This window comes from Tympanuchus pallidicinctus, unplaced genomic scaffold (genome assembly GCF_026119805.1).
Source record: "Tympanuchus pallidicinctus isolate F22 unplaced genomic scaffold, pur_lepc_1.0 scaffold15, whole genome shotgun sequence".
Lineage (NCBI taxonomy): Eukaryota > Metazoa > Chordata > Aves > Galliformes > Phasianidae > Tympanuchus > Tympanuchus pallidicinctus.
The window spans coordinates 34240698-34257833 of record NW_026294669.1 but is presented as its reverse complement, the minus strand read 5'-3'; the positions used below and the strand labels follow the sequence as shown (position 1 = coordinate 34257833).

Genomic DNA, 17136 nt, shown 5'->3' with positions numbered 1-17136 from the left:
AGTCCCCAGGAAGGAATGGCAAAGTTATCACGACAAGCATGCTACCACGTTTATCTGCCTGTTCATGCACATTCTGCAAATCAAAGAGACCATATTTAGCTATGCCAAAATGTTCTTCATGCTTTTTCGTGTTACCTCTGCGCGTAACAAAAGACAAGCTGATAAACTTATAAAAATCTCTCCAATTAGAACAAGATAATCAATTACCTGATGGTGTTTCATGGATAATCATTCCTCCAGAGAGCGTCCGGATGGGTGACAGCACCTCGGGAAGAATGGCTTGCATGAACTGAAGGCGGAAGTCATTTGGATTGAACACAAAATCTCTCTCATGAGCAATTTCTTGGAGTTCTGCCATGTCAGCATTTCTCGACCCAACGGCGAGGATCACTATCCGGTTCCTTTTCATCTCTGCTGCAGCTTGCTCAACGGCATCCATGGACTTACCACCAGTGATGAGTACCAGCATGGGCAGCACCCCTTCCTCCATCCTACACCCGGCAGCACTGGTGAAGAAGTTGTTCCTCACAAAGTCCAGTGCTGAGCCAGTGTTGAGGGCCGTGCCGCCCATGAGCTTCATTTTCTTCACGTTAGCCATCACGTCCTTTCTGTTCTGATGGGTGTTAAAATAGAACTCTGGCCTCACAGTGTCTGCATACTGAGCCACCGCGACTTGGATCAGGTCGGGTCCAACCTCCAGCCTTTGGACGATTTTGGCAACGAAATCACGAATTGAGTTAAAGGGGCCAGTCCCCAGAGCTGTTGAGCCATCTATCAGGAAGACTATATCCTTCTTGTTCACTTCAATAACTGCAAGTAATGATACACACACACATGAATATAACATCAGTGAAGGTCTTCCACTACGCTATCTGCATAGATTCTATGTCAACAGCCCAGCAAGATTTAGGACTTACTATTTGTTTGTGGGACTGTTACTTTTTTGTACCTTTTAAAGGGTCTTTCTTAGTCAAAAAAAAAAAGAAAAAAACCACAACAATAACAGAATTATTACTTGGGTTCTAGGAGGAGGGTAGCAAGAAATCTGCTTAAGTGTTTCCCATTTTGAAAACATTGAAGAGTTTGCTAGACTTCAGTTGTTTATAAAAATACTAAAATGTTTATGCAAAACAAGAGAAGTGCAAAAATTCAGGAGAAATCTTGGCAGTTAGCTGGAGGCAAAATAATCTGGTGATGCTCCTCAGTCTGCAGTGGAGCTATCTGAATAAAACCTGAGAGTGGTTTGGTCTCAAAAGGACTGGATTCACAAGAGCAATGACACAAGTAAAGAATAATCTCTGCTTACTCAACATACCTGGACTTTGGGTCTTCGTGTCCTACATCTTATTCCTTATCTAACAAAAACAAGCTATGGTTTTTCTTGGCACAGCCAGTCCAGTCATGGAAGAGCTGAATTCTATTCTGCTTGCCATTTGTTTAGCAAAATAGGTATCTTAGGTTGTAATCTCTGAAACTGTATTATGGATGATGGCATAGGATGAAGAAAGGGCACTTTTAGCTTTCCAGTTCTCTGGCTTAGTTTGGAAGAAGATAGTTGGGGGGGGGGGGAAAAACAAACAAAAAACCACCACCAGAAAACTCGTTGTGCAGCTCTGGAACCAAAACATCATCATATTTAATATATCAAACACACATGATGCAGCAATAAATTTTAACAAGACCGACACTCGTTATGACAAAAGCATTATATGGGATCATTATGGGAGATAACACCATCTTTCTAACAACCCACTTTTATCCATCATCTCCCAGGCTCAGTGCACAGCCCCAGGGAAGCTGAAGCCATTAGGACTTCGCACTGCTCAGGGTAAGTGGTAGCAAACAGTACACCATGCCCGGATGGAAAAGGGCGATCCTTCATCCCATCAGGGCTCCTCTGCATGGAGGCTATTTACTTTGGATATGAACAAAGAACAAAGCATTGGCCACAATCCTCTTTGGCCAGACACCAGCTGGCTGCAGAAAACAGTGCTCACAAAGGCCATTTTTTGCCTGGGGAGGCTGATCTCCATTGGGTTTCTGATGATGGACAAGTACTGTAGGACTGGGCTACCCCGAGGAGTGATTTACAGCTGGAGACAGCTTCTGCAATGTGCCTGTCCTGAGGGACTTGCCTCTGTTGGCAAGCACGAGCCTTGCAAATGCCCCTCAACCCAGAGACCAGATGAAAATTGTTTGAAGAAGGACTGATCATCAAAATTTGAAGCCTGGTGTGGTCGTTTCAGATTAAAAAAAAAGTGATGAACCTCCATGTGAAGTGAATGAGAGCTCCCACCCCGAGCTACAACTTGAACTGCCAGTGCCACGGGCTAGCAGTGTGTTGACCACCCAGACTGTCCAAACAGAGCTACTCCACAGGAACAAGGATTTGTTTGAGCATTCCCCTTCCCAGAGCCAGGATACATCCAGTATTTATCTCCTTAGACAGGCTTTTCCCTCATCAATTACTCCAAGGAGAAGAGGGCTGAGTACAGGAAACTTTCCAAGTGGAGAACAGCGCCTGAAATCCCTGTTTTGTGTCATCCAGAAAAGATGAATACAGTGCTTTCTTAGCTTTTCAGCAGCAGATACCCAAAAATGGAGACCCTGAGAACTTTTGACTTTATATAGAAGTTTGTGGAAAACATCAAAGGGGCTTTTCAAAGACAAGAAAAGCCACAAAGGAACAGCTCCCTCCTCTATTAATTCTTCTCAGTTCTCTCAAATCCTGCAGTACATTTCCTTAGAGAAGAGGAATGCAAGATCTGACCTCAAACCCAGCAGGAAAAAAGACCCCATGGTGTTAATTCCAATGGAAACAAAGCAAAAAAAATGTAGGGAAAGCTCTCATGGGTTCTTATGTAGCACCCAGTGAAACCAATGGCAAGACTGCCAGGAATTTCAAATGAGTTGGGACCAAAGCACTACCTTGGAATTTCAAGATTATTGCAGTCCCCTAGGAATGTCTGAAGACGTCCCCATCAAACCTGACCCTGCAGAGATTCCTTCTCAGTGCCATCTTTGGTGAAATGCTTCATTTTCTGCTGTATAGCTAAGAGAAAGTGGAGAGAGGCAGAAAGGCCTGGGAGACTCATTCATCCCTAGAGGACTAGCGTGCAGGCCCAGAGCTAAAGTGAAGCAAGATAACTTGTGTATTTGAACAGGAATGCTTGGCATCTCCAGTGGGCTTAGTATCCCATTCCGGATGCACTGAGCATCCCAAACCACTGCTTTACACTGCAGACATCCAAGGCATCAATGAGAATCGAGCAACTCCATCCAAACGGATGCTAGGGAAAGGAAATTCCCCAAAGTTCCTTGGAGAACAGAACCTTCTCTATTTAGCTGATGCAGCTATATATATGTGATTGCACTGGCTGTTGCAGTACCTTCTGCAAACGAACCAAGAGGTGGAAGTGGAAATATTCCAAGTGCAGAAGAAATCAGATGTGCCTACATAACTAATCCGAGTATTCTCCAATTACCAAATTGAAAACTTAAATTTCAAAAGCTCAAGGCTTTGGAAATTATTTTGAACTAAAGATTCCTGTCCCAGCAAACCACCCAGTTGCTGGGATCTGAACAGCGTTAGGATCAGTGGGGCAGAAGAGGGGGTTTCCATTGACATGCTTGGGTGCTGGCACGTGCGTTTTAGTTAAACTTGCACATTTCAATTTATTTAGGTAAACATGACACTTGTGGAGTGCCACAAGGACAGGTTATCTTTGTTCCTTCCAGATATAACGGAGGCAAGGTCATAAAATGATCTTTTAGGCAAATTCCTCCATTTGGTTTGAGCTGTGAGATAGCAAACGTTCAGACATGGATTAGAGAAGACATCTGGGATGCAGCTTTATAGGTTAACATCCATCATGAGTTGAATGGTATGCACAGAGCCCCAGACTGGAACACAAATCCCAGAAGTGTTGTTTGCATTAAGCATTCTGGTGATTATGTGCAGGAACTCTAGCCTCGCCTTTCCCAGGGGCCTCTGAAACATGATGTGTTGGATCTTTCGTAAGGCTCACTACCACTACATTTAGCTGAGCTGTAAAATCACAGTGTGAGAAACTCTTAATCACATACGTGCTCCACAAATCCAGCACATAAATCCCAGATATTTGTTATTCTACTGGCCCCAGGATCACGCTAGATCAGAAATAATGGTCATAACAACTTAGAGAGACAAAGCGACCTCAGTGGAATATGGACTTTTTGTTCTTCCATGGCCTGGTGGAATGCTGCAAACTCAGATTAGAGACTGAAGGGGAAATAGACTGAAGTGCGATAGGCAAAGTAGGGATTTCACTTCAGAAGAACTAAGGGTTGTTTTTCTTTTAAGCCCAGTGACACAAAATCCTCTATAGAGGCTTCAGTGCACATTTTTACCCTACTCCCAAGGCTGCTGCATAGTGTCAATGAAGTAGGTGATTCAAGTGCTGGAGGCAGGGATCCATCTTATATCCCTATTACCTTTCCCATCCTTCCAATGCCACTTTTTACTGACATATAATGTAAGCTTATATGACATAAGTGTTCTCAGAGCCGGACATGCTCCAGTATTTACTTCCAGGAGTGCTGAGATACAATGATAAAGATTATATGAGCCTTTTTATACCCTTAGATATCACAATAAGGATTATACAAGCCTTTTTATACAGTATTCTTTAAAACCCCATGCTATGCCTTTTAAAGACACAGGTTTTCAAAAGATAACCCACTGAGCAAACGAGTTTCTGCACATTAGCTGCACATTTTCTCCAAAATCAGATCAGAGAGATGCATTTGCAAAAAACTAAAAGGTAAAAATTGTTTTTAAAGCGTGCAAAATTCATCAAAATGCAACAGTCCAGAAAGGCATACATACCTTCAGTCACAATGGTTGGGGCCTCTAACAAAATGAGTCTTTGGGCCACTCCAACAATGTTGGGCAGTAATAATTCTCGAAGAGCAGCAAGGTTACGGATATCCAGGGCAGTAAATGCGAAGCTTCCATCAGTAGCAATCTGCTGCAGCTCTGCACTGTCAGCATTCAGGACCCCAATGCTAAACGAAAATATACTAGCTTGCTTCACCGCTAACAAGCCCTCTCGGATATCATCGCTAGACTCTCCACCACTTATCAGCACTAAGATCTGAGGCACCGCTTCCTCTATCCTGCTGCCTCCTGCCTGGGTGAAGAGGTTCTCCACCACATACTCCAGTGCTGCACCAGTGTTAGCTTCCTTGCCACCGCGGAAACTGAGTGCCTTGACGGCATCCAGAACGTCCGCTTTTGTGGAGTAGCTGTTCAAAGCGAACTCGGTTCTGGGTTGATCACTATACTGCACCACCCCAATGTGTATCTGCTGAGCTCCAACTCTGAGGCTTTCAATCAAATTTACAAGGAAATCGCGTATGGCTTGAAAATTGACACTTCCGATGTTGTTTGATCCGTCAATAAGGAAAATAAGGTCAGCAGACTCTTGAGCTTGAAAAAAAGAAATGCAAAAGGTGAAAGCATTAAAACGAGTGATTACATGCAGTCGTACAGTGTTCTGACATGTTTCTTGGAAAACCAGTAAGAAACAAGAAAATGAGAAAACAAAACACGTGTTCAATGAGGAGGTGACGTTTGCCTCTTAGTTCTGCATTCTGATTGAATACGAGTTCCAGCCCCAGCAATCTGCTCCAGGGTTGAGCACAGCCTGAGCTCGTGGCTGCTGTCCCTTGGGCATCTGTGCTTCTGACACGTGAGGAGAAAACTCAGCAAAACACTATTGTTGAAAATCTAGATCCGCTCCACCCGTACCCCGTCCTGTCAAAACATTTGAACTGACAGAGTCAAAACAAACGGTGGATTTTGGTGGCAATTCACACTGCAGATGCTGGGGGACAACAGTAACATTCACAGGGGCTTTTCCTCACTGTAGTCATTTTCTTTCTTTCTTTCTTTCTTTTTTAAGAAAAAGCCATTATTTACCTGTTACATGGAAGGTTTCAGCCTCTCTTTTGCAATTCTGCTCTTTTGCTTTTTAAAAACGGTGGCTGAATATATTGTCTTCTCTCAGCATGTGTAAATGCTATTTGAAACAGCTGAAAGAAACAACTGGAAACGTTTTGGTTGCTGTTCTTGCTCTGCAATTCTTTTACCAGCTGTCCAGCATATGCACAATGATATTTGTCCATCCAACTGACCCATACAATTATCGACACATGCCACACAAATGCTGTCTTGCGTTAATTGCTTGGCACAGATGCATTGATTATCAGTAGATATGTCTGATCTGTGTTTTTTCGTATGGACACTTCATATTCAATCAAGGAATGCAGAATCAGGTTAAAACGGTGATGAAATCAGTCATGACACAATTATCCAACTCTATTCGTTGTGACTATACCCAGATGATCACAAGCATCTGCTGAGAATATACACACACCAAACAACACTTTTATATGGCATTAGCATGGCTGTTGAGGGGGGAGGCACTTTTTTTCTGTGAGACTTACCGAAGCAGACCCAAAATGGCCTGTTGTCTGCTCTTCCTTCTTTTGCTCAAGTGACTTTACCATCCACATCACCAAGAGCTGTATGCACTCGATAGGCAGGGGAAGAAGACCCCAAAGCATGCTCAAGTGATTCCATGATACCAATCTCCAATCTCGTCAACAAATCAAACTTCAGATCATTTGCAAATGATTGACAAGCCATGTTTGGAAATCCGGCTCTTGGTTTTTGAAAGCTGAAGGTGAGCCTGGCAGCAAAACTGGCCCATAGTTTAGCAGAGCCAGGAATAAACCTGTAGTCATTGCAATGAGCATCATCCATCATTTTTTGGCAACCGTGTAGCTGCTTTTCTAGTAAATGTTCTCATGCTCCACAATGCCACAGATACTCAACTGTGCGATCCCAGCAGCAAAGGGAAAGGCTCCCCAAGAAATCAGCATTTCCCTAGGCCAACTCAGTGGCCAACACCAGCTTGGAGAACACCAGCACAGCTCAGAATCGCAAAGGGCTCTGGAATTCTTTTCCACTGCTGAGTCAAGAGCTGTGAGAGTGCTTAGGGTTGGCTTTGTGCTTAGGATGCTCACGCTCCCCTTTTATAGCACAAAGGGAAGAGAAATCTCAAAGTACAGAGTGAGGAATGGCATTTCAGACACCAGTGGGCATCATCACATCATCACAGGTTGCTCCCGCAAAAGAGAAAACAGTTTTTACAAAACAGGTGTGTTGGATAATTTGTCATCACCGTAAAAACTCTCGTACTTCAGTGCACATTCATGGAACAAGACGGTGCTGGAGGACAAATGAACGCATGCTTGTTACACAACTAAGCAAGAAGGATCAGATGAGACAGACAGTTCAGGTTTAATGAATACACCAGGGCAAACTCAGGGCTGACTTTCATACTTACGCCAGTCAGCTCTGGGGACTGCCACAGACCAACAGCTCTGGTACTCTATATTGGAAATACTATGGGACGGGTTGGTTTTCTTTCACGTTATTTCTTCACATTCAGGTTCATTTCAAGAGTAACATCCATGGCATTTCTAACATATCAATGCTACATGGAGTCAGCAGCTGAAAGAATGATTTCCTCAGCTCTTAGGCAAACTATTAATCGCACCAGGCTTTGCACACCACATACTGTGGTGCAGTGTAACATCTTTTTACATATTTAATGATAGTCCACAGACAGCTCATGCAGAGTGTGCTGGGACAAAACTGCAACAGTAGGATCAGCTTAAATTTTGTGACGCAGGAGGGGATGGGAAGGCTTACAAAGAATATCTCTCAGTAGAAATGAACTTGGAAGTGCTTCCCAATGTACACGAATTTGCCTTTATAGCTTTTAAAGAAGCATCTGAGACTCGGGACATCTGTTACCTGCTGGCATGTCCCAGAGGAGGACAGCCAGCCAACAAGGACAAATTCCCCTATTGGTTTCAGCAGGGAAGCATGGTGACCCTTCACAGTGATGATGCTGAACAGCCTTTGCAGCGCTGTCAGCACATTGTATATGGCATTCCTTTAGTACATGTATCAGCATGTTTTCCTTAGAAATGGTGAAAGTTCTTTCTTGGGGAGCTCCTTTCCTTCCCTGTGGCTTTCATGTGACCTGGATATTTGCCCTGTCAAGCACATTGCACAAAAAAAACCAACAACACATGTGAACACAGCCTTTTGGTGTCGCTTGGTGTCATGCAGTGATGGAGAGCACCCAGTGGGGTGGCGTGAGGGTTAATCAGACAAGACAACACAGAGGATTAATGTTACACCTCATCACACTGCCATTGCCTTACATCACCCCACAAGCTATTGACCTTCAGATGGAGTCTCAGGAATAAAAAGAAAGGTTTGATCTCTTGGACTTCTGTTTTTAAACACAACAAAGCAGCACAGAAGGCCCTTTACTCACTGCCATTTCATAAACAAGAGGAGGGATAGAGGAAGGCTCTCTTATCTTTTCCAGGCAAATTCAGTCCCCAGCTTGTGGGCAGTGCGGATTCCTTGAAGCCAGTGCAGAATGCAGAGAAGTTAAAGAGGGGTCTGGTGCCCCAGCAGGTGGGATAGCTTGGATAGAAGGCAACTGAGTGGCATGGCAAAAAGGGACTGTGAAACCGCACGCTTTCTCCAAGCAGAGGAGAAGTGAGGTCTGTGGACTGGCTGAGATGGAGCTCTCACCCAACCTACTCTCAGCAAGCACTGCTTTTGCTGTCTTTGGCTGAAACAGGAAAAATAATGGGGCTTTCTAAAGTCATCCCGCACTGTCTGTGGGAATATGGTCTCCCAAGGCCCCTCTGTAGTCGCAGGGCTGTGTGGAAGCTACATCTTCCAAACCTAAAGGGCCCATGAGGTCTTGGGGAGGGAGACCAAATCCCTGGCACGTCAACTCTGCGCTGCTCCAGGCTATAATGGCATCTCAGTGTGTGATGCCTGCATCCCAGCATGTCCCTGGGGTCCCCTGCACAGACCTCGTTTTCCACTGCCCCGCCAGCTGCAAGGGGACGTCCCATCCCCTGTCCCTGCAGCCAGCAGGGACCTGTGCAGCCCACAGAGGGCTTTGGTTCGACACCATCAAAGCTGATGTGTTTCTCTCCTATTTCCCTACCTAGGGAGTGTAAGGAATGAAGTGATTTAAGAGCTCTGCAGAAGCCCTAAGCTCGCATATCTGTGCCGTGAGTGCAGAAGGATGTCTCCAAGGGGCCACTGCCCATGGCAGGGCTCCTGCACTGCCTCCTGCAACAGGAATTTCAGCTCTGTTTGCAAACCGTGGAGTACAAGTACAAGCACAGGGCCATACGCTTCAAACCTTTGTTTTTAAACCTCTGACCATCCATCTTAGTCCGCCCTTACAAAGGCTTCACACAGTGCAGCAGTCGCCATGCTGACGGGAGCCACCAGCATGGCCAGGACAGAGCGCAGCAGTCGGCCATTACCTGTGATGTCTTTAACCAGTCCTTTGGCTCCAGCCTTTTCTGGAGTCATGGAGGTACGGACACTTGCCACTAAATCTCCAACTATGCCATGGAGAGCGGTAAAATTCTCTAGGTTGAAAAGGTGGGTATCGAAGGGTCGGCTCGCTATCTCCTTTAACTCCCCTTCCACCGCATCCTGCACGCCGACCGCAATCATGTTTACATGGGCCGATTTAAGGACAGATGATGGCAGAGCCACATCATCCTGGGATCGTCCGTCCGTTAACACTATAATAACCTGGGGAACGCCTTCACTCGCTCTGCTTCCAGCAGCTTTAGTGAGATGGTTCTCGATTAGGTACTCTAATCCTTTTCCAGTCTTGCTGCCTCCCCCCATGTAAGGCATATTCGCGATATGGGAGAGCACATCTTGGTTAGAGGGGTACGTATTTAACTGGAACTCAGTGTGTGGGTTTCCGCTGAACTGGACCAGTGCAAAACGGAAATCATTTCCTCCCACATCTAAAGCCTTTACAACATCATACAGAAACTCTCGAACGAGTTGGAAGTGCTCCTTCCCAATGTTCCAAGAGGAATCCACTAGAAATATTATATCAGCCACGGCAACGTTTCTGACAGCTTTAAAAAAACAGATGGGGGTTTAGGATTTTCTAGCAGTCAGCGCAAGCATTCCTCCTCAACCCAGTGCCATGGGCTCCACTCCAAAGGGTGCCGGCACCTCCTAAAAACCCAGCAGCTCCCTGCGGGTCGGTGGCAGCGCTCATCTCACATCTCCCCTCCGCTTCCCACGCTCATACGCATGCAAGGAGGCCAGGCGAGCCCTGCCCTGGAGGAAACCCACTTGGGATCACGCTGGGGCAAAACCCCGCATCCCGCACCCCGGCCACACAGAGCATCCTGGAGCTGGCCCGCCGGCTAGCAACATGCTGGGGAAGGTCCAGGCTCTGAGGTCAGCCCAACGGGAGTGGAGGAGCAGGAGGTAAACCACAGTGTACCATCGACATGCACATTAAAAACCAAACGGTGCAAACATCTCGGAGCGAGCGAGCAGCGTGCTCGTGGAGGACTGTGGTCAGTAATGGGTCTTGTCTTACCTGCTTGCTGCTGGGCACCAACTGAGCAAAAGCCTGAGAGCAGGAGGCCAAGTATTGCCGCGAGGGGCAAATGTCGGTGCTTCCTCATTCTTTTGTTTCAGTTTTCCTTTTTATTCTCCTTGTTTCAAAGCACCTGGTGTGAAACCTAAGGGAGAGGGAGAACGGGGTTAAAAGCCTGGTCGTTATTAAATACCTAATTGTTAATGAGTGCTGATAGCCATCCCACCTCCTACAAGATGTCAGTTCAGGAGGTTCATAGAATCATAGAATCTTGGAATGACCTGGGTTGAAAAGGACCACATGATCATCCAGATTCAACCCTTCTGCTAAGTGCAGGGTGTCCAACCAGCAGACCAGGCTGCCCAGAGCCACATCCAGCCTGGCCTTGAATGCCTGCAGGGATGGGGCATCCACAGCCTCCTTGGGCAACATGTTCCTTTGTGTCACCATCCTCTGTGTGACTGTGATCGGTCATACAGTCTGATTTGTAGGTGGTCCTGTAAGGAGTTCAGGAGTTAGATTTGATCATTCTTATGGATCCCTTCCAACTTGGGATATTGTGTGATTCCACACATGTGCCTGGACTGAAACAGATGAGATGGGATAGAAAAGTCAAAATGTGTGGTTTTATGATCTTTTGGTGATGTTTTGGTAGGAGAAAATGATTTCAATGCTGGTCAGGCTCTTTTTTGTAGAAGAACAGTCATTCCCATCATTGATGTCCAGTCATCACTGTAGGGCATAGATGGCTTTCTTTTCGCCTGTACTGCCCAGGTAATGCTGAGTATATTGGCAAATGGTCAGCCTAGATTTCTTCTCTGATCATTCAACAACCAAAATATCTGGCCACCCTCTCCTTGCCCACAGGACATTAGTCAAAACATCTGGGCAAAGCACACTTTCCTGCTGTTGCTGCTCCTTATTTGAATTTTTGCAGAAGGCAGATCCTCCTGAACGCCCCTCTTTGCCTCGTTTCACCTTTTCAGCTCTCCCAAAGCTACAAATGGAAACTTAATTATCCCGGGCCCAAGCGAGCCACATGTTCTGGCTATACAGCAAAAAGCCCTTGGACTCCCTCAAGCTCGCAGCCCCGGTGGTGGAATAGCCTGCGCTGGCTGACCACATTTTGGAAAGGCACCAAGATTAATATTTTATGTGCCGGAGCCAAAACATGATTTATGGACGTTTCTTATCTTTGATCCACCTGGCAAACCTTCTGAAACAATGCCTCCTTCAGGAAAGCTGTGTATCCGTTGTCATAGTGATGGCCAATTTATTATTTAATCCACACATCCAAGCCTACAGAGCAGAAACCGGCTTTGTAGGCTTGGATGTGAAGAAACTCTTGCTTCACTGAGAAAATATCCTCCCAAAAGGGAGCACGGTGATATCATGCTTCTCATTCCCCAAAAGGAGCTCAATTATTCAAATGAGCCAAAAGTGATTCAAATACACCAAGCTGTTAACCGGGTCATCTCTGAGGAGGAAGAAGATCAGTTTTCTCATGGAGCTTCCAGCTCCATCAGTCCAAGCAAATAGGAGAGTCTCAGAGAGTTAAACGGCCTGCCTTTCAGAGAAGGCATGAATGGCAAACCTGGCACAGCCAGGAGCACAACCAAAAGCCCTTGTAGTACAAGGCAGGCCCTGACTCTCCTCCTACTGTTGTGTATGACAATAATAACACCAGATGGAGAGCTGTTTAATAGGCACCCAGAGCCAGCAGCTAGCATGCAGGATTACTTAAGACAGGACGAGGCTTCCCTGTTATTGGCAACTCTTCAATTAATAGAGGCAACAGCTGCAGCTGGGGTATCTCTATCATTTATAGCCTAAAAAAATTCCTTGTTATCTGGCCACCATCCATCTCCCCAGCTACTGGAGCCTAAGCCAAAGCTCCCAGTGCCTCTAGTGACAGAAAACCTGCTCTGATGGACACTGCCCCTCATTCACACCTCAATCCTTTCTCCCCAGGAATGAGAAAGCTGGGCAGCACCCAAAGGACACTGTGAGATAACCTTGCTGGAGCAACTGTGCTGGAGCAACACTCAGTCTCGGGTTAGTTTGATTTGATTCAGCCAGCTTAGAATTAGGATATATTTTGCAAGCAGTAATAAGCTGGCTGTTCTTTTTAATTGCCTTCTGTTCTGTTTTAATCCTTGGAGGGTCCCGGATCTATTTCCAGCTCCCTCTGTGATCACTGTATTTTTGGTTTCATGTCAGCAGAGAGCCCTTTTGGTTAACACAGCTGCATGAATCCCTCTAGCATCACACTTTCCCAAAGCCATCTTAACATCCTGGTTAGCTAAAAGGAGAGAGGCGGAGAAGTGTTTGGAGCACATTGACCACTCAGGGAGAGGAGGAGTCTTTAAGCACAGGTGTTCCCTATCAGGGTTCCTCCTTATCCCACAATAGCCACAATGCAAGGGGAGGTGCTGGGTGAGGAGGTGGCTATGGATGAGAAGCAAAGGCACTGCTCAGGTTTCACCTGATACAGCAAACAGTAAGTCTCTTGCTAGGTGGGAGAGGTGGGTGATGTGGTTTTTGTTGCTTGGGTAGGGCTGCTTGGTTTGTTTGGGCAAGGTGCAAGGTATAACCTATTCTGCTCCATTTTTCTACCCCTCTTCCTACGCCTCCTGCTGGCCACAGAAGCTGGAGGTGGAATCAGCTTGCAGGAGGTGGAGGACAAAAGCAGGGAATGTGAATTTAAGGCAGTTCAAGTTAGTTTTGTGATTGCTGACAGGTGTCTATTCTGTAAACATATTCTTCTGGTTTGCTATCTGGGCAGGTTACTTACTCCATGAATTTATCACTGATTTTCTCAATGGAAAGTTTCTCACAGTCTTGGGTGTGTGGGATCTCTAACAGAGCTTTTGATATAACCACTATAAGCCTGGAAGCAAGACTGAAAATCCTGAAGCTGGAGTGCTTCTGGGAGGGCAAAGAGCTTTCTGAGCTGCTAAGGAACTATGGAGAACCTACTTGTTGATAATTCCTATGTGGTCAAAAGGACTGGTGTGCTATTCAGTAATCTGCAGTTTTTTGGTCTGCCTCGGGCTGATGCAGTGTGTGGTGACCTCTGGTTGCAACAGCATCTCCTCCATTTCATCAGAAGATATACATCTGTTACCAATAATGCTTTCAAAAGGCAACCCTTTCTGCCACTAATACAATGATTTCCTTAAATATTTTCCCCAGCAGCTATGTTCTGCTTTATGCACTGACAAGTATGCAATAAGTTGAACATCTCACATCATTCTATATTTGTGTGGGCGCTTCAAGCTTCCTACAAATCACCCACTTGTGTGCTTTTCTCTCACCAGAGCATAATTAAAATCCAAAGAAGCTCGAAGCAGATGAGTAGGCTTTAAAAAGCAAAACATGAAAGGCAGGAAAGAATTACTCCAGCTTTTACATATCGCTTTGATTCGTTGCATATGCCTCTCAGCTGGGCTGGCTGGCTTTCAAGCGTAGGGGAGGTGTCTATGGCTTCAGTGCATATAGGAATGCAATGTGTGTCACGTGTAGATGCAGATGGGTGCTGGGCCAGCTTTTGGGATGCTGTCCCAGAGCAAGTTACACGTGGTCCCGTTTTCCTGTCCAGCCCAAAGGCTCTTCCCAAAAATCCCATGAATAAAAGCAATTGTGGGGCCCTAAATCCCTGCTTTGTGTAGGGTGGGTCACTTCTTTTGGAGGGTTTTCCTTAATGCTGCTGCTGCCGCTTGGCATTGATGGCGCTGGAAAAGTGAGGGCTGCTTCTGAAAGTGTTTCTTCCCACCAACATAACGTAGACTTGAGAAACTCAACCCAAAAGCGTGGAAAATCCTCCTGCTTTTGCAAACCTGTTTAGTTCTGACCAGCAGTTAGCAAAACTCCAGGGCTGTGCTGCCTACATATCACAGCCAGCATGCCAGCATCTCATATGAATTGCATACTGATTTCTGTTGTTATAATCATGCAGTTGGCTTAAAATCTGCTTGTTTTCCCCTACTTAATGGCTGAGACCAAAATAGGGCTGTTAATAAGAGGAAAGGCAGTATTTGCTGGAAAAAAAAAAAAAATAGAAATGAGGATACTCCCTCAAAGATCAATGACTCTTTATATAGGGTAACATAAGCCTCCCAGTGCCTCTCTGCTCTGCCAACTCATCCCCTGAATGTGGAACACAGAGCACTTAAAAGTGGAAAAAGTGATGGGCACATGGGCAGAAAGGCTGGCTGTGATTCATGCAATGCCAGCCATAACCTGGCCCTGCACAGAGCAGGATCGTCCCCATTGCAAATCAAGCACGAAAGCAACTGAGGGGATAATCTGAGGTTGGCCAGAGTTTGCAGTGATGCAAGGAATAGGATGTTCCCAAGCAGGCACGTCTCAGAAATTAGGAAAGAAACAACATTTCTCTCCTGGTTGCAATGGGGGTTGGTTTAGCCCTGAAAGCAAGGGGAGATGATGCTTTGAATGGAAAACTGTGAGCGTGTTTCAAAACTCACGGAGGGTTTGCTGAGAAGTGGAGAGGTGTGGAATGAATGAATGAACTGAGTGACATGGAGCATGCTGCTCCTGTTGCTGAGGAACCACCTGCCTCCCAAAGTTAGTGAACCTCTCTGCAAAGAGGGTAAATCTGTTCAAATCTGTATCCGAAAGGGATTGAAAAGCCTGGTTCCTAAGGTCCACGCTGGTGAGTTGAGGGATGGTGCTAGGGAGGTGTCCTGCTCCATCCCTGTGCCCTTGGGGATGCTTTGGCCTCCACAAAACTCCCAGACTGGTTGTTCCCCAGCAGCAGAACTACTTGAGCATAGCAATTATCTGACCATCCATACCAATGTACAATTTTTAATTAGTTGGTAATGGGGGTAAAGCCAGAAGTTTGAAAAATGCAGAGTCTCTCCCCTGGGAGGCTCTATGAATCATCACCAGGAATGAGCTGAGAGTTTCCCCTTTGCGCCTGCTGGAAAGAAAGTGGCTTTGGCCACCTCCTCTCCAGCCCCTTTTGGCCTCTGTGCCTGGTCAGGAAACCAGTTTGGCCACAACCGGGCTGGGATTGGGAAGGGAGGGCTCTGCAGAGGGGAGAGGGTGGTGGGATGGCTCCTCCATTAGTCACTGCCTCCCTTTGGTGAGAGCACTGCTGCCTGAAACATCCCAAGGAGCTGAGGATGAGGGGACTATAGAGGGAAAGGGGGGGGGGGGGTGGCTCTGTGTTGGGCTGGAGAGCCCTTCCCTTAGGGAGAAAAGCTGATTTGAGCAAATTTTTATGCAGATGATGGCTCCATTGCATGGTACAAGCCCAGCAACAGGACCCACATAGAGTGGGCAAGTCTTTGTTAGCGCATCCCTGTTTCTTCTGTGGGCAGGAGAGATGAGGGCTGCCTTAAACAACTCCAAAATGGGGATGAATCTGGGGAAAATGCACTGAGAAACACCCTTAGGTTGTCACTATTCCTCCTGGATTCCTTGCTGGATCCCATGCAGGCTGTGGGCACCTCGCCGTGCCCAGGCAGCCCCATACATCCCAAGAGAAGGCTCCCCAGCAGCACGCCCCTAAGCATCCTTGTTGGTCTCCAGCTCCATAGACACCCCCTCCTGAGCTCTTCTGCGCTCCCACCCTACCAAGCTGCTGCAGCAGTGATGTCAAAGTATAGAAGGCAAACACCCATAGAGAAGCCCTCTTGGATTTAAGTGAGTTTAATTCAATTCTGTGCCTCTCCAGAACATCCCCGTGCACCTGCAGTGCTCCGGCTCTGCACGGAGACTCCTGGGGTGCCCTGCTTTACAAGCCTGTTGCAGCAGTGCCTTTCTCTGCAGACTGAAAGCAGAAACGCAGCTTTCCTCCAACACTTTTGCCTTTCTTGCTCTGAGTTTTGCCTAGAATGCTTTGAACCCTTTCCCCAGTTAAAAAAGCAGCAGCCACAAAGGGAGGCGAGTGCAAGCTACGAGCTCCCGCACGCACGGTGTCACTTACCCCTGAGTGAACCCCCAAAACAGATCGCTTATCCCGGGGTTCTCCCCTTCCGAAGCACCTTTCTGTGGCCCCGCTGATGCCGCTCAGCGTCCCCGCTTCCCTTCGCCTTCCTCGTCGGGCCGCTCGGGATGCTCTGATTCCCCGACAGGCGGCCGCCGCGGCTCTGAGCGGGGCCGGGGGAGGCGGCTGGCGCGGTACCGGCCGCTGCAAATGGGATCCAGATGCTGTGCTCTGGCGGCGGCGGAGGGGCTGAGGTCAGAGCTGCTCATCGCACGCCGTCCTCCTTCTCTCCTTCCCTCCCTCCTTCCCTCCCTTCCACCCCCCCCGCCCCAACCAGAGCTCCCCTGGGGCGCCTCCCCGCGCTGTTTCCCCTTCCCAGAACGCTATTTCCTTATTATCTATAAAGGCGAAAAGAGGGACGGCGGATTATTTTAATTGCACGCCTTTCAGTTGAGAAGGGCTGGGCTTGGATGCTGGCGGCAGCCAGGGTGCGCCAAGAGCCGTACCAAGTTACGCAGGGCTCCCTCGAAGCACTTGTGGGATGCTGGAGAGCCCAGCAGAGCCCTTCGTGCATCTTCCCATCAGATGCAGTAGGGGTTAGATTCCCCACTCCCTGAGCCCACTGGGAAATCAACATTTAGCTCTGAGGCTATGTTGTATAATATA

General features: G+C 47.0%; 1 protein-coding gene across 14 annotated transcripts in view; it reads right to left on the bottom strand.

The window, feature by feature from the left end:
* COL6A3 (collagen type VI alpha 3 chain) overlaps window positions 1-16707 on the bottom strand; it is a 53663-nt gene extending 36956 nt beyond the window's left edge. For 3 of the 14 annotated variants that reach the window (XM_052675859.1, XM_052675860.1, XM_052675861.1), the window contains exons 1-5: window positions 16471-16707; window positions 10515-10659; window positions 9421-10038; window positions 4868-5470; window positions 208-810 (exon numbers count right to left, since the gene is read on the bottom strand). In XM_052675859.1, the coding sequence (XP_052531819.1) occupies window positions 208-810; window positions 4868-5470; window positions 9421-10038; window positions 10515-10602 (1912 nt within the window). In that variant the 5' untranslated portion in view covers window positions 10603-10659; window positions 16471-16707. The remainder of the gene's footprint in view (window positions 1-207; window positions 811-4867; window positions 5471-9420; window positions 10039-10514; window positions 10660-16470) is intronic. The other 11 variants (XM_052675856.1, XM_052675858.1, XM_052675857.1 and 8 more) reach the window with 8 other exon arrangements.
* Window positions 16708-17136: the final 429 nt, after the last annotated feature.